Source organism: Drosophila pseudoobscura, chromosome 2 (genome assembly GCF_009870125.1).
Source record: "Drosophila pseudoobscura strain MV-25-SWS-2005 chromosome 2, UCI_Dpse_MV25, whole genome shotgun sequence".
NCBI lineage: Eukaryota > Metazoa > Arthropoda > Insecta > Diptera > Drosophilidae > Drosophila > Drosophila pseudoobscura.
Genome location: NC_046679.1, coordinates 11,560,717 through 11,578,635, shown reverse-complemented (window position 1 = coordinate 11,578,635; position 17,919 = coordinate 11,560,717). Strand labels below are relative to the sequence as shown.

Here is a 17,919-nt window from a genome sequence, read left to right as displayed (position 1 = left end):
ATCATAATTAAATATGTAATTGTGTATATTAAATACATATGCATACACTAAAACAATAAATCAGTTGTATGTTGACATATGAAATTCAATACAAAACCGTTTCCCAAGCAATAGTATCGTTGAAATTTCTAGTTCACAGAATTGTTTTAAACTGCATTGAAGACGGAAAGACAGCTGAATTAAAAATATTAAATTATAATAAATTTGTTTCAATCAAAAAGGTAGTTTGTTTTGATTTTGATAAATTTTGACTGCATTTGTTTGGAAGTTGTGCGTCACGTCGCGAAGCTGCTTGCTACACAACTAGCTGTCAAATCCGTGACGTGGCCTGGCCGACCGATTTTTCCAATTAGCAAGCAAACTTAGTATCAATTTATAATCAACTATTAATAGATAATTTAGGCTTTTCACGATGACTACCTACGAGGAGTTCATCCAGCAGAACGAGGACCGTGACGGAGTGCGTCTGACGTGGAATGTGTGGCCCTCGAGTCGCATTGATGCCAGCCGTTTGGTCGTGCCGCTGGCTTGTCTTTACCAGCCGCTGAAGGAGCGCCCCGACTTGCCACCTATACAATATGAGCCCGTTCTATGTACACGCAGCAACTGTCGGGCCATTCTGAACCCCCTGTGCCAGGTGGACTACCGTGCCAAGTTGTGGGTGTGCAACTTTTGTTTCCAGCGCAATCCCGTGAGTAGAAGATGCGACAGTGACTCAGTGTCATTTTTTACTTGAACTTTGCCTTGACGTTGTTTGTTTTAGTTTCCCCCTCAATATGCGGCCATTTCGGAGCAACATCAGCCCGCTGAGCTGATCCCCGGATTCAGCACCATTGAGTACACCATTACCAGGGCTCCGACCATGCCTCCAGTCTTCATTTTCCTCGTCGACACCTGCATGGACGAGGAGGAGCTGGACGCCCTCAAAGATTCGCTGCAGATGTCGCTCAGTCTGCTGCCGCCCAATGCTCTGGTCGGACTGATTACGTTCGGCAAGATGATACAAGTGCATGAGCTGGGAGCCGAGGGCTGCTCCAAGAGCTACGTGTTCCGCGGCACCAAGGACTTGACGGCCAAGCAGGTGCAGGACATGCTCGGAATCGGACGCGGCGCTGCTCCGGGCCCTCAGCAGCCGGGCCAGGCAATGCCCGGACAGCAGCGGCCGAATGCTCCGGCAGCAGGAGCACCTGTGCCGCCAGCTCATCGTTTCCTGCAGCCGATCAGCCAGTGCGATGCGGCACTGGGTGATCTGCTCAGCGAGCTACAGCGCGACCCTTGGCCGGTGCCGCAGGGCAAGCGCTACCTGCGCTCCACGGGCGCTGCTCTCTCGATAGCAGTTGGCCTGCTGGAGTGCACCTACCCGAACACGGGTGGTCGGATTATGTCCTTCGTCGGTGGTCCTTGCTCCCAGGGCCCCGGCCAAGTGGTCGACGACGAGCTGAAGCATCCGATTCGCTCTCACCATGACATTCACAAGGACAACGTCAAGTTCATGAAAAAGGCCATCAAGCACTTCGATGCGCTGGCCCTGCGTGCCGCCACCAACGGGCACAGCGTCGACATCTACTCGTGCGCCCTCGACCAGACTGGTCTCCTGGAAATGAAGCAACTGTGCAACTCGACGGGCGGGCATATGGTCATGGGCGACTCGTTCAACTCGTCGCTGTTCAAGCAGACATTCCAACGCGTGTTTGCGCGCGACAGCCGCAACGATCTGAAAATGGCATTCAATGCCACGCTGGAAGTGAAGTGCTCGCGCGAGCTAAAAATATCCGGAGGTATTGGCTCGTGTGTGTCGCTGAATGTGAAGAGCCCGTCGGTGTCGGATGTGGAGATCGGCATGGGCAACACGGTGCAGTGGAAGCTGTGCACTCTGAATCCCAGCTCCACGGTGGCCTACTTCTTCGAGGTTGTCAACCAGCACGCCGCCCCCATTCCCCAGGGCGGACGCGGCTGCATACAGTTTATAACACAGTATCAGCATCCGAGCGGTCAGCGGCGCATCCGCGTCACGACATTGGCCAGAAAGTGAGTGCCAGGGAGTGGCCAGGCAGTGGCGCAGCTAGCATTCAGTAATTTCTCTTAATTCTGTTTCTCTTCATGTACAGCTGGGCTGATGCCACCACAAATGTGCATCATATCAGTGCTGGCTTTGACCAGGAAGCTGCCGCCGTCCTTATGGCCCGCATGGTTGTCTACCGCGCGGAGACGGACGAGGGACCTGATATTCTGCGCTGGGTTGATCGTCAGCTGATTCGCCTGGTGAGTACACAGCATTGATTACTCGTCGGAGAGAAGTTCTCTTATGAATCGACAATAATCCCTAATTGCAGTGCCAAAAGTTCGGCGAGTACACCAAGGACGATCCGAACAGTTTCCGTCTGTCGCAGAACTTCAGTCTGTTCCCGCAGTTCATGTACCACCTGCGCCGCTCGCAGTTCCTGCAGGTCTTCAACAATTCGCCCGACGAGACCACATTCTACCGACACATGCTGATGCGCGAGGACCTCACCCAGTCGTTGATCATGATACAGCCGATACTCTATAGCTACTCGTTCAACGGACCGCCCGAGCCCGTGCTGCTGGACACCGCCTCGATCCAGGCGGATCGCATTCTGCTGATGGACACATTCTTCCAGATACTCATCTATCACGGCGAGACGATTGCCCAGTGGCGAGCCCTCAAGTACCAGGACATGCCCGAGTACGAGAACTTCAAGCAGCTGCTGCAGGCCCCCGTGGACGATGCCCAGGAGATCCTGCAGACTCGCTTCCCCATGCCACGCTACATCGACACCGAGCACGGCGGCTCGCAGGCGCGCTTCCTGCTCTCGAAGGTCAATCCCTCGCAGACGCACAACAACATGTATGCCTATGGGCAGGTAAGTGCCAGCCAGCCAACAGCTCGGCTGGCTAACTCTCGACAGATCTTTGCAGCATTTTCTTAAACAAATTCTCGTTTTATGTTTGGTTTTGTTTCACTCATTGTGCATACGTTTCCGTTTCCGTATCCGTATCCCTGTCATGCGCAGCCGGCCATTGGTCAGACGACGGTAGTACATTTTTACTGTTTACTGTTCACTGGGAATCGGCTTTATTGTGTAGTTTCTAAGCTGCTTTGTTGGTGCTGGTTTCGCTCTCATTTCCCCTCCTGTCCGAACTGCACGAGCCCCGTCCCTGCCCATCATTTGACTAATTCTCTTTTGGCATGTCTTGACAGGACGGCGGAGCTCCCGTACTCACCGACGATGTCTCGCTGCAGCTGTTCATGGAGCATCTCAAGAAGCTGGCCGTCTCCACAACCACATGAATCGCCCCACGATGAGAGGAGCACCACTAGGAGGGTTCTATTCTACCTAAGATTCTTCAAATACCGAACGAGCTGATCCTTTTGGAATCCTTTTGGCCAAGGCAATGCAATCACAGATACAGATATAAACATACAACAGATATTCCACTTGATCATCTGATCGTCTGAGACACACAATAAACTATTCAAATTATGTTCAACAATTTAAATGACACGCTGTTGGCCTTTATTTGCAAGCAACTAAAAACAAAATGCCCTCAGAACCTTAAATTACAGCGGAATAAAGAAGAATTAAGAATTGTATCAAGTGCGGGCCGCACAGGCCACACTTCCATAACGACTACTAATACAAGTTATGCCTCTCGGTAGACTCCACCTCCGTCCTAAACTATTTGGTACACACTGACTAAAAAGCTTGCTCTCTCTCTATCTCTGTCTCTGGTCCAGGATTGTATCTTGGCCTCAGTTGAGAAACCTTATGGACATCTTTGTGTCGACGTCGGTGCGGTCTAGGGCCTTGCAGAAGTCCTCGAACGATATCTTGCCCTGGCAGCAGAGGTCTGCCTCCAGGATTGTGCGCTCCGCAATGCTGACCAGCTGGTCCTGGCTGATGTTGGCGCCCACCATCATGTGCAGAATGGAGAGCAGCTCGTCCCGGCTAATCACACCGTCGTCATCGAGGTCATACATCTTGAAGGCGAACTTCAGCTTCTCCTCCCGGCTGTTGAGCATGCTCTGCTTGTTATCCCTCAGCGGACGGAAGTGGGCCAGCACGTTCATGAACTGCCGAAAGTTCACCCGATCGTCGGTGCTCTCGGCGAAGAACGAGTGGACGATGCGCTCGCACAGCGGATTGATGGCCAGCTCCGGGATCCGCATCAGGTCCTCGCGGGAGAGGGTCCCGCAGTCGTTGCGATCCAACGACGTGAAGCGCGAGTACAATCTCTCGATTTGGTTGGGAGTAACTGCGAATGAGTCGAAATTATTAGTTATAAAATTCACCTGAATTATCAGCTCTTATCGGGAACTGATACTAGCTGGTCGAACAGCACTGGATACAAGTCCGACGAGGTGGCGGCTATTTCAATTGTGGGAAACTTTGAGCTTATCGCCCCATACATATCGCATTTACACGGTCTCGGACACTAGATAATTGCTTCATTCCAGTCAAAGGCATAGATAAGCGCCGACTTTTGCCCCCCAGACGACAAATAGCTACTAAAAGGGGGGCGATTGCCGATGACGTCACTCGTAGCGTACAGGTGCAATTGTAATAGTAATGCAAATTGATTGCTGGAAAACGGCTGTGCATATAGCTCTTGCATAAGGCAAGCGCATCGTGCGGATGCTTTTTTAAATAAGTAAATATGTATATTCGTTTTTTAGAGCACCCACAACACAGCAACGTACAAACAAACCCCAGACGCCCTTGAGCAAAGCTACTGATTGTGTATGGAACCAGCCAGCGCAACCACGCACGGTAGCCCCAATATTTGTACAAGTAATTGAACAGCTTTTAACGCTCAAGTGCGACAATTGGGGCAGGCTAGGCCAGTCCAGTGAGTGGATTGGATTGTACATGATGTCCAAATGCGTATTGGTTTCGAAAGTAGTCTCCATTCTGATGACTTCTTGGCCAAGGTTATTGCCGCCCCAGTTTTGTACTTACAACCAGTTTCCTCCTGAATCTGCGCTATCTCCTCGTTCCGGAGGAACAGTGATGACTTGTTGCCCATCTCGCCGTTGCAATTTTGCTTAAAATTTTGGCACCCGCTGAATATATCAATTCGGATGCAATAGGGATGAGAGTATATAATATATCAGCACATCGATAACTTTTGACAATATATTTATGTCCTTGGGATCTATTAACTGAACTACAATCTTCTGAATTTGGAGCAATGCAATTAATACTATTTTGCTTTTGTTGAATTGACAGCGTAATTCTTATATGTCTACCAGCTTCGATTGTATTTTCATGTTCATCGCGGATCGTTGCAAATATCGATATTTTTGTGCGATAAGCTGAACTTGAATTCGGCGGTTATGGTCTTATGAGTGTCCTCAGTCCCTGTTTTAAAACTAGATATTTTGAGATCAGCGAAATATTGCAATTTATTAGATGTTTCTTAGAAATTCTTACAGGTTCAAACATTTCATTCATAGAAGCTTGGAAAACATTTTTATATTAATTAAAGGATATCATGCCCATATACGATACAAATCGAGGAGATTTCCAACTCTTGAACAGAGAACGATAAGCCCATAGTCGACCAAAAGGTATTAAAATACACCCGACGAAAATGATAAATCTCGAAAAACTTACAAAAACAATTTATGTATAGTATTATTTTCCGAGTTTGAACCAATAACCATAATCGTACAGATGTGCCAGTTCATACACTGAACATGTCGCAAACAATCTTTCTGGATTAGACCCCAGAGTCTTGGGTCTTATATATCAATAGGTATGAAATGGGTCTATACACATTTCCCCTTCAGGTTCGCTTTTGATAATAGTAGTTAATAAGTAGGAAATGTGTAGTTAGCGTGTAGTTACAATGTATAAATGATTAAGTTTGTGGAAATTGTTGTTGACCTTTTTGTATAAGCCTTATTTTATAAATAATTTTATAAAGATGAAGACTGTAAATAGCCCAGTAATTACCAATTAACTAACTAATCGAAGAATATGAATATTAAGGTATATTTAAGGTATATTTTGAAACTGTGATTCGGTATATTTTTGAGGGTCAGACCGTATATGTAATGGACAAATCCGCGGTCACACTGGACTTAATAACAAAAACATTTTTTTAAAATTATTTATTAATATAAATGGATAAGTTAAATTGTACCCTGACTGCTGTTAAGAACCTGCGCTCGAATGTACGACAGTGCTTTGAACACTTGGCCGACGGCACCGATGGGGAGGGAGTGGAAGAAAGCCGAAACAAGTTTGTCCACGATTTTCAGGAGAAATTCGGAGCTATAAATTCACAATTGCGGTGAGGAAATTGAGAAAATCATTGTGTTGTTGTTTTTTATCATGGATTAATGCCTTGCAGTGAAGTTGAGCAGTTGATCAATGGGTTACAAGTGCCGCCCACGGCCTACTCCCTGGGAAATACGGCTTACCTGGCCCAGGAGACATCCCAGGACCGGCAGGCTCTGTATCCACAGCTGGTGAATAGCTACAAGTGGATCGACAAGGTGCACGATCACAGCTTCCTGGCCTTCAACAATCTCAACCAGAACACGCTGCGGAGGTCGTACAACTACTGCTCTCAAAAGCGCCCGCGCCTGCCGTTCTCTTCGTTCAACAATGATCCGGAGTAAGTTTGCGGGGCACAGCTATACGTATACGCACTGGCTGACACTGACCACGAATCCTATTTGATTACGCAGCCATATAGACAAACTGCTGAGCGAAATCAACACCCCGCCGCACACCTCATACAGAGTATTCCGTCCGTTTGGGTCCAACGCCGTGGCGATCGTGACCATCAGCAATGTGCTGAAGGCGGCCATCGTGTTTAAGGGCGTGCTCATTGAGTGGGTGACGGTGAAGGGCTACGACGAGCCGCTCGAGCAGGATGACCTGTGGGCGGAGTCGCGCTACGAGGTATTCCGCAAAGTCCAGGAGCACGCCCACTCTGCCATGCTGCACTTTTTCTCCCCTACGCTACCCGACCTGGCGGTGAAGAGCTATGTGACCTGGCTAAACAGCCACATTAAGCTCTTCCTCGAACCCTGCAAACGCTGCAGCAAGTATATAGCCAACGGCCTGCCGCCCACGTGGCGGGATCTGCGCACTCTGGAGCCCTTCCATGAAGAGTGTCGCAACTGCTGAAGATTCAGATTAAATATATATCTTTATAAGCATAACTTGTATACTTCATTTATTTCAAACAAAATATTATATGTATTTGAATGCATGCGTGCGGATTTTTAGAAATCGCATCGCTCGACTGAATAACTACAACGGTTTAATGCATTTTTAATGGCCAACTGAGGTGGCTGCGGTTGCTGCAGCATATTGTGTTCGCACACCCCGCTGCAGGCACAGGCGCTCGAAGTTCTCTCGCAGAGTGGCACGGAGTCGCTCGCGCTGCTGCCTCACCTCCTCGTGGTGGTACTTGAAGGCCAGCACCACCTCTTGGGGAATGTAATAGTTTTCATCGTCCTTATAGTAGTCGTCAAAGTCGTCCTGCAACACAAAGTACGAATAGATAAATGAGTTAAAAAATGTATGGAGTTCAGAGGCAATCCTGCTTCAGTTTTCGGCCATCCTTTGTGATGACAGATGCCATCAGTGCCAACGATCAGTCAACGAACTCACCCACATCTGCAACAATGAAAACTTGTGCTCCAACTGCGGATGGTGGCAGTAGAGTATATCAGAGACGAAGCTGTTGCGCTCGGCAACATCTAATCCATTCTGCTGATCCTCGTCCAGGGGGACATCGTGATTGCACAGTCCATCTGAGCACGAAACCTCCGACCCTTCGGGCGACGAGACCACGCTGGAGGTACGGGAATTGATGTGCGAAGTGGGATCGCTTCCATAGCCAGAATCCCGTACATCCTGCTCACAAGGACAGTTTGGCATAGACGCCAAACATTCGTCACACTTGCCAACACCGTTTGACTGCTTGGCAACATTCGATGAAACGCAACTGGCGACGTCCAAGTGCTCATCATACAGGTGCTGAGGAGCCGAGACCGCCGGCCTTGGCTGTTGCTTCGTGATGGCTTTTTTGGAGGCAGATTTCTGCTTCTTTTTCTTCGATTGCTTCTTCGCTTTCGATTTCGTTGGCTTGTCATTGGTAGGAGGCGTTGGCTCCGGCTCGGGCACGAGAGTTACTGCCTCCGTGACAATGCCATCGTCGACACCTACATCGTCAAGCTCCAAATGTTCTTCCAGATCCACATCAGCATCCGCATCGATATCCACATCTACATCTACATCTTCCTCCTCATCATCAGACTCGCCTGGGTCCGCGTCTACGTCCGCGTCCGCGCTTTCTTCGCACTGGCGATGCAAGTTCTTTTTCTCATCTTTCCTCCTCTTCTTCTTGAGCTTCTTCAGCTCACGCTTGAGCTCCTTGGCCTTCTCAGCGCGACTAATTTCCTGGTAGAGCAGCTCCAAATTGCTGATGCCCTGCTTTTGCTCCACGAATGTATCAAAGCTGCGACAAAGTGCGTGCACGCCCACAGCAGCCAGCACTTGGCAGGCGCGCTCCTCCTCGCGCAGACTTACGTAAATGCGTCGAAGCCGTTCGTACATGATCATCCCCACGCAGGTGAGCACCTCCTCCTGGGCGATCTCCAGTGTTTTGGCGTGCCTTTCGCGCAGTTTCGAGTAGCTGCCGTTCACCTCAGGCTCAGCACGCTTGATCAGGGCATCGAGGAACTCAATTTTATTCGTGTTCACGTGTATGTGCTGGTCGGGAACACACTTTCGGATGTGCGCATACAGTTGAGCAGCATAGCCCTTCTCTTTGGAGGAGATTTCACCAATGAGTATTTTATAGGCGCGTTCAATCTACGAAGAGGCAAACAGATTAGGTATATCCTTGAGCTTTACCCATTCCATTCTCACCTTTGTCCGACAGCCAGAGCAGAACTTGTGCTTCTTTAGATAGTTTTCAAGCACATCGTGCAGCTCCTTGGTTTCGATGATCGTCAACTCGTTGCGGCAGTTGCTCTTCATGGCGGACCACACTTCTCGCCAGGTCTCCGAGAAGGGTTTGGCACGGAAGGCGTCCAGCGAATGCAGGACACATCGCGTCTTGTTGCGCAATTTACTATCGAGCAGATTGTTGAGTACCTCGTGATGTCGATAGAGCAGCGTGCCCAGGGCCTGTGGCGTCTTCAGCTTCTCCTCGGCAATTCCCAGCTTGGCCTTGTCTCGCAGCTCCAGCGGATCGAGCGTGCGATGTCCCGACTCGGTCAGCTGATAGTACAATCGCTCTACTCGGCGTCGGCAGCCCACGCACTGCACGCACTGATTTAGCACCGCCATGAAGCTGGCGCTATCAATCTCCAGCGATTGGCGACGCTCGGCCTCTGTCAGTAGCCTGAATTTGCGAGAGAACTCCTCCAGGTCGCGACCCCGTATCAGAGGGCTGTCGATCACGAGTCCTTTGCTGTTCAGGTCCATTAGCATCTGGAAGCATCGAGAGAAGAACGGTTAGATCGGTTAGAGCGAGAGTGGAACCTGTTTGGGTGCATCCGCTGCTGGCGATTCAGCGGCAGCGTTCCATCTCTCTCTTTTGCTGCACTGCTATGTGCACTTTCAAACAACATGGCGACAGAGGGCGAAGCAGCGAGAAGTTTCGGGTGCGGGTGGGTGGCAGGTGCAGAAATAAGAGATTGAGCGCCTCCTCTCTCTCTCCCTCTCTTGCTCATACCCCTCTCCCTCTCAGCTGACAGAGAACTGCCAGCAGAATAATATCATGGATCAAGTTCAATTAATAAACGCACAATTACAATTTCCGAGCTGTTTGTGAGACGAGACTAACACACATGCAGGCAGGCACTCCATACATATGCATGTACATATACCCGTGTGTTATGAAAGTTTTTGGACAAGCTGCATGGCACAAGTGTGTGCGTGTGTGAGTTCATGCGAGTGTGAGGGGTTCTGCTGCCAGTCATTTTTCGCCTTACATATACAAAATCTGTGCGGACAAAGCATAATATAATGACTGCTACTTACCATTAGTTTATCGCCTGCTACCAAGGGTAAATGCCTGCGACCAACATAACCAGAATCATCGTCATCAGTGGTATAGACTTTTGTCAGTCTCGCCATGTTCGAGAGCCAACGAAGGCAATTTCAGGCACTTTACGATACACTTCTCCAGGGAGTGGGGGAAGGAGCAACAAAAACACTGCACTGTTTAACAAATAATACGCACTAGTATATCTCTATGCGATTCGAATGTCTCTAGGTCTCTCGAAATTCAGCTGCAAAATCTATTTTCTATGTCAAACACGTAGTAGGTAAATCGGTCCGGTCGCCATTAAAAGTAGTGTGACCGTAATAAAACCGTGTACTGAAATACTGAAATCTGAAATCCGTGAGAGGTTAGTTCTCAGCTGATTTTAGCTTGCTACACAAATTCAAATCCATAAAAAGGACTCTACGATCGTTTTCTACTTTGTTCTTGATTTATTTGGTTAGCTCACATATACATATGAGCCGAGCAAAACAGTTCGTACGTGTTAATCTATCGTCAGAAATGAGTATAGCGCGAAAGACCAATCGAACCACCTAGTAGCAGGTTCCTTCCCTCAGGATAGCTGGTGCATTTTAATGTTATATAAAACAATCGTATCTGTTAAATTTAAATATTAGAGGCCTAAGATCGAAACGATCTAAAATTATTCTCAAATTATAAATGGGTACTAGCATTTACTTTTCTTACATGAAGCTTAAGTATATGATATAATATGCCCCCCAGTGGGACACTTTTTGGAGCATTTATCATGAAGCTCCTGGCTTGGGCGTAATGGTGTGTTAGCTTTTTCTTACCTAAAATTTGACTTAAACTTTTCAATGTGGACGCCCTGAAAACCTGGCTCGATATTTGGAGTATCACCGAAACACTACATTGTTCAACTTTACTAGCCCTCTTCGGGACCGTTCAGGTACAGACTTCCACTCTTGTTCATAATTTTGTTTAAAATCTTTACTCATTTTTTTTCATTAATTTGTCGTTAATTTTCTCGAAAAAGAGTGGAAAGTGTTTGCTTATAAAATATACCGTTATATACCAAAAATTTTGAATAAACCCACCGATTTATACCGGTATCCAATATAAAATATACCGCAAACGGACAGTATTAAGAAAAAATAGAAATATTTTTGCAGTGTAGTGCTGCCAGATGACAGATAAACGTTGCTGGCAACACTCAATTTGTATGGGCCAGACTCATGTGCCGAGGCAACGAGCAGCATCCTCCCTCAACATTCTGCATACCCTATCAAAACGGATATTATAGAATTAAGAAAATGTTTGTTATCTCAGCTTTCAATATATGCAGAAACTAGTCAGTCTCTGGTTTAAAGCTATCACAACGATATTTTACAGTTTATTGTCTATACAGGAAACTCATCAAATGCACGAATAGGTGCATGATATATAGAACATATCAATCTGAGAACAGATCTTTACTTATTGAGGTATCTTTATAGGGTACACAAAGACCTATACATACTCCGGTTGGCAATCAACAAGTCCAAAATACCAGCAACATGTAAGAAATTACATACTTTTACGTTGCCAATGTTTTTTTACTGAAGTTTTTTATTTAATCCTTGTTTTATACACAATACAATAAAAAAGTAGTTAATCTTGGATCAAATTATGTGGGCAGAGCTGAAAGTTTTAGTTAGCCAGCTTTATTCAACGGAATATATTTGTTTGACCTTTGAAGATCCAATAAAAGGGAGCATTTAAAATAAGCTAGTCAAGTAGAAAATTGATTCACTAATCGGATAAAACTAAGTGGGCATGGCTAAATGTTCTATATAGCTAGTAATATTCGAGGAAATATCAAAAACGAGGAACATTTATGACGAAACTTGAAAATTCGGCAGTGTTTTCCGGTTTCGGTATATTTCTGAGCGTCAGACCGTATATTTTAATCGAAATACCCGCGGTCACACTGACAGCGACGCCAGCCGAACAATTTTTTAGCGCGTTGGGCGAATAATTCTTTTTTTTTGTAAACGCGTGTTTGATAACTTCATTTTTTGTGTGTCGGTCGGTTAGGTGCACTTCGGAGACTTAGGAGAAAATGTCGCATCACTATGTGGTGACAGCGCAAAAGCCCACTGCGGTTGTAGCCTGTTTAACCGGTAAGGGGAAACGAGGGAGGGGGCCAATTTTCGTTCGTTTCGGCTACCATCGGAACCAGAACATGCATGTTTTGCCGGCTCTTCGCCATGATTATACAAGATACATGGTGGGATCGATATATTAACTGTTGAGCTCTGTTTCTTGTCTTCCAGGCAACTTTACATCGCCCACAGACCTGAACCTGATTATCGCTCGCAACAACCAGGTGGAGATTGATCTCGTCACGCCGGAGGGCCTGCGCCCGCTCAAGGAGATCAACATAAATGGCACCGTCGCGGTTATGCGCCACTTCAGGCCGCCAGATAGCAACAAGGATCTGCTGTTCATACTGACTCGTCGCTACAACGTCATGATATTGGAGGCGCGCATGGTCAACGACAGCATCACAGTCATAACCAAAGCAAACGGAAATGTCTCGGACTCGGCGGGCATTCCCTCGGAGGGCGGGGTCATTGCTGCAATCGATCCAAAGGCCCGAGTTATCGGCATGGTCCTGTACCAGGGGCTCTTCACTATCATACCCATGGACAAGGAGGCCAGCGAGCTAAAGGCCACCAATTTGCGGTAAATTGAATGAAATCACAAAGGGGTTTATCAGCTAAGTTTATCTTTTGCATCAGGATGGACGAGCTGAGCGTGTACGACGTAGAGTTCCTACACGGCTGCCTAAATCCCACAATCATAGTCATCCACAAGGACAACGATGGACGACACGTCAAGTCGCATGAGATAAATTTGCGAGAGAAGGAATTCATGAAAATTGCATGGAAGCAGGACAATGTCGAGACGGAAGCCACCATGCTGATACCCGTCCCGTCACCCATCGGGGGCGTGATCGTGATTGGGCGCGAGTCGATTGTCTACCACGATGGCAGCAACTACCATGCGGTGGCACCACTCACCTTCCGCCAGAGCACCATCAACTGCTATGCGAGAGTGGATGGCAAAGGACTGCGGTACTTGCTGGGCAACATGGACGGCCAGCTGTATATGCTCTTCCTGGGCACGTCCGAGACGAGCAAGGGCGTCACTGTCAAGGACATCAAGGTCGAGAAACTCGGCGAGATCTCTATACCAGAGTGCATTACATATTTGGACAATGGTTTCCTGTACATAGGGGCTCGACATGGCGACTCACAGCTGGTGCGCCTCAGCTCAGAGTCAATCGAGGGCTCCTACGTCATACCAGTGGAGAACTTCACCAATCTGGCTCCCATTCTTGACATTGCCGTCGTAGATCTGGATCGCCAGGGACAGGGTCAGATCATCACTTGCTCTGGAAGCTTCAAAGATGGTTCTCTGCGAATCATTCGCATTGGGATAGGGATTCAAGAGCATGCCTGTATTGATCTCCCGGGGATAAAGGGCATGTGGTCTTTGAAGGTGGGCATCGACGAAAGCCCATACGAAAATACTCTCGTATTGGCCTTTGTGGGACTCACCAGGATTCTCACTTTGTCCGGCGAGGAAGTGGAGGAAACCGAGATTCCCGGCTTCGCCAGCGATCTGCAAACGTTTCTCTGCGCCAACGTGGAACATGATCAGGTTTGACTGCCCTCGTTCTCCTTTCAAGTGCCTCTTTAATTAAGAATTTCCACTTAAGCTAATTCAAGTCACTTCGGACAGCGTGCGATTGGTGAAAAGTGCCACAAAAGCACTGATCTGCGAGTGGCGGCCTGAGGGCGACCGCTCTATTGGTGTCGTCTCATGCAACAGCACACAGATTGTGCTGGCATCGGCACGCGACATCTTCTACATCGTAATCGAGGATGGCCGCTTGGTAGAGAAGTCGCGCAAGACCCTGGCATATGAGGTGGCCTGCTTGGATATAACCCCGTTGGATGAGACTCAAAACAAGTCCGATTTGATTGCCGTGGGCTTGTGGACAGATATATCCGCAGTGATCTTGTCGTTACCCGATCTGGAGACGATTTACACTGAGAAGCTGAGCGGAGGTAAACAATTTAAACAATTTTTGTGGTCATTTGTGAACGCAGCCGTATTGATCGATTGCAGAAATTATTCCCCGCTCCATTCTGATGACCACCTTCGAGGGGATACACTATCTGCTCTGCGCCCTGGGCGATGGTTCGATGTATTACTTCATTATGGACCAGACGACCGGACAGCTGACGGACAAGAAGAAGGTTACGCTCGGTACTCAGCCCACAACGCTGCGCACTTTCCGGTCGTTTGCCACGACCAATGTGTTTGCCTGTTCCGACCGTCCAACGGTGATCTATTCGTCGAACCACAAGCTCGTCTTCTCCAACGTTAATCTAAAGGAGGTCAACCACATGTGCTCGCTGAACGCCCAGGCCTATCCAGACAGCTTGGCGTTGGCCACCAAGAACTCGGTTATATTGGGCACCATCGACGAGATCCAAAAACTACACATCCGTACTGTGCCCCTGGGCGAGGGCCCGCGCCGCATTGCCTATCAGGAGGCATCGCAGACCTTTGCTGTGTCTACGCTTCGCATCGATGTCCATGGACGCGGCGGGGCCAAGCCGTTGCGCAATAGCGCCTCCACACAGGCCCAGAATATCACATGTAGCTCGAATATCCTGCCCAAGCCGGGCGGCAACAACTCCACAGCAGCCAATGCGGAGGTTGGCCAGGAGATCGACGTGCACAACTTGCTGGTGATCGACCAGAACACTTTCGAGGTGCTGCATGCCCACCAGTTCGTAGCCCCCGAGACTATATCGTCACTGATGTCAGCCAAGCTGGGCGACGATCCAAACACATACTATGTGGTCGCTACCTCGTTGGTCATACCCGACGAGCCGGAGCCGAAGGTGGGGCGCATCATTATATTCCACTACCACGACAACAAGCTCACACAGGTGGCCGAGACCAAGGTGGACGGAACGTGCTACGCCTTGGTCGAGTTTAATGGCAAGGTCTTGGCCGGAATTGGAAGCTTTGTGCGTCTCTACGAATGGACCAACGAGAAGGAGCTCCGTATGGAGTGCAACATCCAGAATATGATTGCGGCACTGTATTTAAAGGCCAAGGGCGACTTCATCCTAGTGGGCGATCTGATGCGCTCCATCACCCTGCTGCAGCACAAGCAGATGGAGGGAATCTTTGTGGAGATCGCCCGCGACTGCGAGCCAAAGTGGATGCGTGCCGTGGAGATACTCGATGATGATACGTTTTTGGGCTCGGAGACAAACGGCAATCTGTTTGTGTGCCAGAAGGACAGGTAGCCTTCTATGAACTATAACGACCATTTTCCTGATAATTAAAGTTCCTATTTCTAGTGCTGCCACCACCGACGAGGAACGCCAGTTGCTGCCGGAGCTGGCGCGTTTCCACCTGGGCGATACAGTGAACGTTTTCCGACATGGCTCTTTGGTGATGCAGAATGTGGGCGAGCGCACCACGCCCATCAATGGATGTGTGCTGTATGGAACCTGTAATGGAGCCATTGGCATTGTCACCCAAATACCACAGGACTTTTACGATTTCCTGCATGGCCTGGAGGAGCGTCTGAAGAAGATCATCAAGTCGGTGGGCAAAATCGAGCACACCTACTATCGCAATTTCCAAATCAACACCAAAGTGGAGCCAAGCGAGGGATTCATCGATGGGGATCTGATAGAAAGCTTTTTGGACTTGAGTCGCGACAAGATGCGAGATGCTGTGCTGGGTCTAGAGGTTCGATGCTCGAGATTCCGTCGTGTATTGGGTTACTAAGGGTTTAATTCTTGTTGTACTTTCAGTTGACGCTGAACGGGGAACGGAAGGGCGCGGATGTGGAGGATGTCATCAAAATAGTGGAGGACCTAACGCGCATGCATTGAGGCGGCAATTTATGTGTATATAAGTATATAAAAAAGAACCATACCATACAATTTGTTTGAATGTACATGAAACTTCGATACCATGTATCCTGCTTAACCCCGTAGCGCGGTCACTCTCCCAAGTTTCTCGATTATGTTTGCTCGCACTAAGACTTGACAATGTAGCAACAAAAAATTATATATGTTTCAAAGCTCTTACAAAGTTGCGCCTCACCTTAATAAACGTCAAAAGTATTTCGACTTTGCCTAACATTTGTTAATTTCATGGTTTGGAGTTTTAATTTTTCTTTACTAGTCCAGACAAATATTTTCCAAAACATACAAACTTAGGATCGTATTTCCTCCTTTATAACTGGTTTTGCCTCTAACTGCAAATTGTGTGGACTCAATTTTCTTATTTATTAATCATTGTTTTGATATATTTTGCCAAACAAGAATTTCAATTATATATATTGTATGTTGGTCCATTTTTTGGAGTAAATAATAAAGTAAATTGTAAACACTTATTAAACCTTCTTTCTAAATACAAGCATAATATGGCTTAAATGCTGTTGCCCTGCTCCACGGCCTAGAACACGGAGATCGGGGTGGATTCTGTGCTTCCTCGACACCTACATGCAAACGTTATATATGATACCCTATTCTACATTAAAGAACGAAGATGTCAGAGTCCTCCGTCTATACCTACCCTGCCCGTGGGACTCAATCGACGCTACCCTGAGCCTGAAGACATTAATTAATTAATATTGTCCATACATTTCACCCTGAATCTAAACTGTCTTACAGAATTTAAAGTCCCCGAGCATCATGTTTTTAGAATGAATTTTATATAACAAACGAAAATTTAAGAAGTAAAATTTCGATTATAAAACAAGGGTCGGGAAGAAAAAAGGCATGGAGGAAAGAGTATTTCGATAGTTGTTCTATGCATTAACTAATTGATTGTCTTGGTAGCGGTGGGGTACTCATGTGGTGGCGTCGTAGCTTTGGCGGGACTTCAAGATCAGTTTGCCCGTGTCATCGCAGCTCATGTTAAAGTCTCCAAGAACACAACGGGCTCGCGTTGTGATGACCTTCGGCACTATGACCAACTTTTGTATGCCTATGATGAAGAGTACAATTAAGGTTACTGTGGCCGCTGCGAAGATTGGGTGTATCCAGAGGGATTCCGTCAGAGGGACAACGGTGGTGTGGGGATCCCTCAGCCAGTACCAGGCCCCGATGGCCGTGCATATCGACATGGCGGACAGGAGAATGCGCCATCGGAAGGTCGGTCTGTGCGAGAGAACCACTTCGGTGAGTCGCAGCTCGAAAGCCTTCAGATCTTCGTCATCGGAGGGTTCCATTGCATCAGTTTTCTCATTGCTCGTAACCGATTTAAAAGGTTTAAATTTTCCCAGGTTATAGAATTTTGTGTAATTTTGTGTGTAGATGCATAGATTTTGACAGGATTTACAAAGTACTTTCTTTTTAAGTTGCCACCGAATATGTACGAATCCTGAATTGTATGTTCATGTAAAACAGATTATTCCTAGAATCGAAAGTGCTGGTAGTTTGTAAAACACGTCTAAATATAGCTCCATGGCCGTAATACCTTTTGGCACACCGCACGCATGCGCAGCTATTTTACGTCCTGGGCACGCACGTTTGTGGCAGCAGATCTGCTGGCTCTCGTTCACGTGTGGCAGTCGCAAACAAAGCACACAGAAACGTGAGTGGCAGGGTGGGATGGCCGAGTGGCAGGAGGAGGAGGAGGAGAGCGGTCTGGTGGCATTGGCGTTTCATTCATTAATACACGCACACAAACGTGCGCTGGCTGGAAAGCCACTGGAATGTTGCATGTTCCGCCACCACCAACTTCCAGTCTACGGGCTGGCTCCTTTGCGAGTGTGTATCCGTGTGTTTGAGTCAGTGTGCGTGCGCA

The 17,919-nt window shown here is 47.8% G+C and overlaps 6 protein-coding genes across 7 annotated transcripts; 3 read left to right on the top strand and 3 right to left on the bottom strand.

Moving 5' to 3' along the window:
* The first annotated feature begins 95 nt into the window (after positions 1-95).
* Sec23 (transport protein Sec23) lies at positions 96-3,519 on the top strand. 2 transcript variants are annotated; one of them, XM_003736443.3, is made up of 7 exons: positions 96-221; positions 394-691; positions 764-2,028; positions 2,109-2,262; positions 2,334-2,882; positions 3,033-3,053; positions 3,221-3,519. In XM_003736443.3, exons 2-7 carry the CDS (start codon positions 413-415, stop codon positions 3,308-3,310), a joined length of 2,358 nt encoding a protein of 785 aa, XP_003736491.1. In that variant the 5' UTR covers positions 96-221; positions 394-412; the 3' UTR covers positions 3,311-3,519. The 2 variants fall into 2 exon arrangements, with proteins under 2 accessions (XP_003736491.1, XP_002137352.1); XM_002137316.4 differs by lacking the exons at positions 96-221; positions 3,033-3,053 and having other exon boundaries at positions 283-691.
* elm (calcineurin like EF-hand protein 1 elm) lies at positions 3,506-5,160 on the bottom strand. The gene is made up of 2 exons (XM_002137315.4): positions 4,980-5,160; positions 3,506-4,275 (listed from the first exon to the last, which is right to left on the bottom strand). The coding sequence occupies exons 1-2, from the start codon at positions 5,044-5,046 to the stop codon at positions 3,773-3,775; spliced, it is 570 nt and encodes a 189-aa protein (XP_002137351.1). The 5' UTR covers positions 5,047-5,160; the 3' UTR covers positions 3,506-3,772.
* Positions 5,161-6,074: 914 nt separating this feature from the next.
* On the top strand, positions 6,075-7,289 carry MED27 (mediator complex subunit 27). Its single transcript, XM_002137314.3, has 3 exons — positions 6,075-6,318; positions 6,379-6,645; positions 6,719-7,289. Exons 1-3 carry the CDS (start codon positions 6,149-6,151, stop codon positions 7,161-7,163), a joined length of 882 nt encoding a protein of 293 aa, XP_002137350.1. The 5' UTR covers positions 6,075-6,148; the 3' UTR covers positions 7,164-7,289.
* Positions 7,208-10,374, bottom strand: LOC6897169 (gametogenetin-binding protein 2-like). The gene is made up of 4 exons (XM_002137313.4): positions 10,035-10,374; positions 8,916-9,482; positions 7,653-8,858; positions 7,208-7,520 (listed from the first exon to the last, which is right to left on the bottom strand). Exons 1-4 carry the CDS (start codon positions 10,128-10,130, stop codon positions 7,311-7,313), a joined length of 2,079 nt encoding a protein of 692 aa, XP_002137349.3. The 5' UTR covers positions 10,131-10,374; the 3' UTR covers positions 7,208-7,310.
* A 1,516-nt stretch (positions 10,375-11,890) lies between these two features.
* On the top strand, positions 11,891-16,255 carry pic (DNA damage-binding protein pic). Its single transcript, XM_001358459.4, has 7 exons — positions 11,891-12,182; positions 12,336-12,747; positions 12,804-13,728; positions 13,787-14,138; positions 14,200-15,394; positions 15,453-15,849; positions 15,915-16,255. The coding sequence occupies exons 1-7, from the start codon at positions 12,122-12,124 to the stop codon at positions 15,993-15,995; spliced, it is 3,423 nt and encodes a 1,140-aa protein (XP_001358496.1). The 5' UTR covers positions 11,891-12,121; the 3' UTR covers positions 15,996-16,255.
* Positions 16,256-16,902: 647 nt separating this feature from the next.
* On the bottom strand, positions 16,903-17,456 carry LOC6897168 (nuclear envelope phosphatase-regulatory subunit 1 homolog). Its single transcript, XM_002137312.3, has one exon. It carries the CDS (start codon positions 17,339-17,341, stop codon positions 16,961-16,963), a length of 381 nt encoding a protein of 126 aa, XP_002137348.2. The 5' UTR covers positions 17,342-17,456; the 3' UTR covers positions 16,903-16,960.
* Between the last annotated feature and the right edge of the window lie 463 nt (positions 17,457-17,919).

Bases quoted from the DNA above. Each gene is read 5' to 3' on its own strand.
- Sec23 (XM_003736443.3), top strand. From the start codon at position 413: ATGACTACCTACGAGGAGTTCATCCAGCAGAACGAGGACCGTGACGGA. The intron at 692-763 runs GTGAGTAGAAGA...TGTTTGTTTTAG, and splicing joins TTTGTTTCCAGCGCAATCCC to TTTCCCCCTCAATATGCGGC. The intron at 2,263-2,333 runs GTGAGTACACAG...CCCTAATTGCAG, and splicing joins ATCGTCAGCTGATTCGCCTG to TGCCAAAAGTTCGGCGAGTA.
- elm (XM_002137315.4), bottom strand. From the start codon at position 5,046: ATGGGCAACAAGTCATCACTGTTCCTCCGGAACGAGGAGATAGCGCAG. The intron at 4,276-4,979 runs GTAAGTACAAAA...ACTCATTCGCAG, and splicing joins GATTCAGGAGGAAACTGGTT to TTACTCCCAACCAAATCGAG.
- MED27 (XM_002137314.3), top strand. From the start codon at position 6,149: ATGGATAAGTTAAATTGTACCCTGACTGCTGTTAAGAACCTGCGCTCG. The intron at 6,319-6,378 runs GTGAGGAAATTG...AATGCCTTGCAG, and splicing joins GCTATAAATTCACAATTGCG to TGAAGTTGAGCAGTTGATCA. The intron at 6,646-6,718 runs GTAAGTTTGCGG...TTGATTACGCAG, and splicing joins TCGTTCAACAATGATCCGGA to CCATATAGACAAACTGCTGA.
- LOC6897169 (XM_002137313.4), bottom strand. From the start codon at position 10,130: ATGGCGAGACTGACAAAAGTCTATACCACTGATGACGATGATTCTGGT. The intron at 9,483-10,034 runs GTAAGTAGCAGT...CGATGCTTCCAG, and splicing joins TAGCAGGCGATAAACTAATG to ATGCTAATGGACCTGAACAG. The intron at 7,521-7,652 runs GTGAGTTCGTTG...TTTGTGTTGCAG, and splicing joins TTTCATTGTTGCAGATGTGG to GACGACTTTGACGACTACTA.
- pic (XM_001358459.4), top strand. From the start codon at position 12,122: ATGTCGCATCACTATGTGGTGACAGCGCAAAAGCCCACTGCGGTTGTA. The intron at 12,183-12,335 runs GTAAGGGGAAAC...CTTGTCTTCCAG, and splicing joins GGTTGTAGCCTGTTTAACCG to GCAACTTTACATCGCCCACA. The intron at 14,139-14,199 runs GTAAACAATTTA...GATCGATTGCAG, and splicing joins CACTGAGAAGCTGAGCGGAG to AAATTATTCCCCGCTCCATT.
- LOC6897168 (XM_002137312.3), bottom strand. From the start codon at position 17,341: ATGGAACCCTCCGATGACGAAGATCTGAAGGCTTTCGAGCTGCGACTC.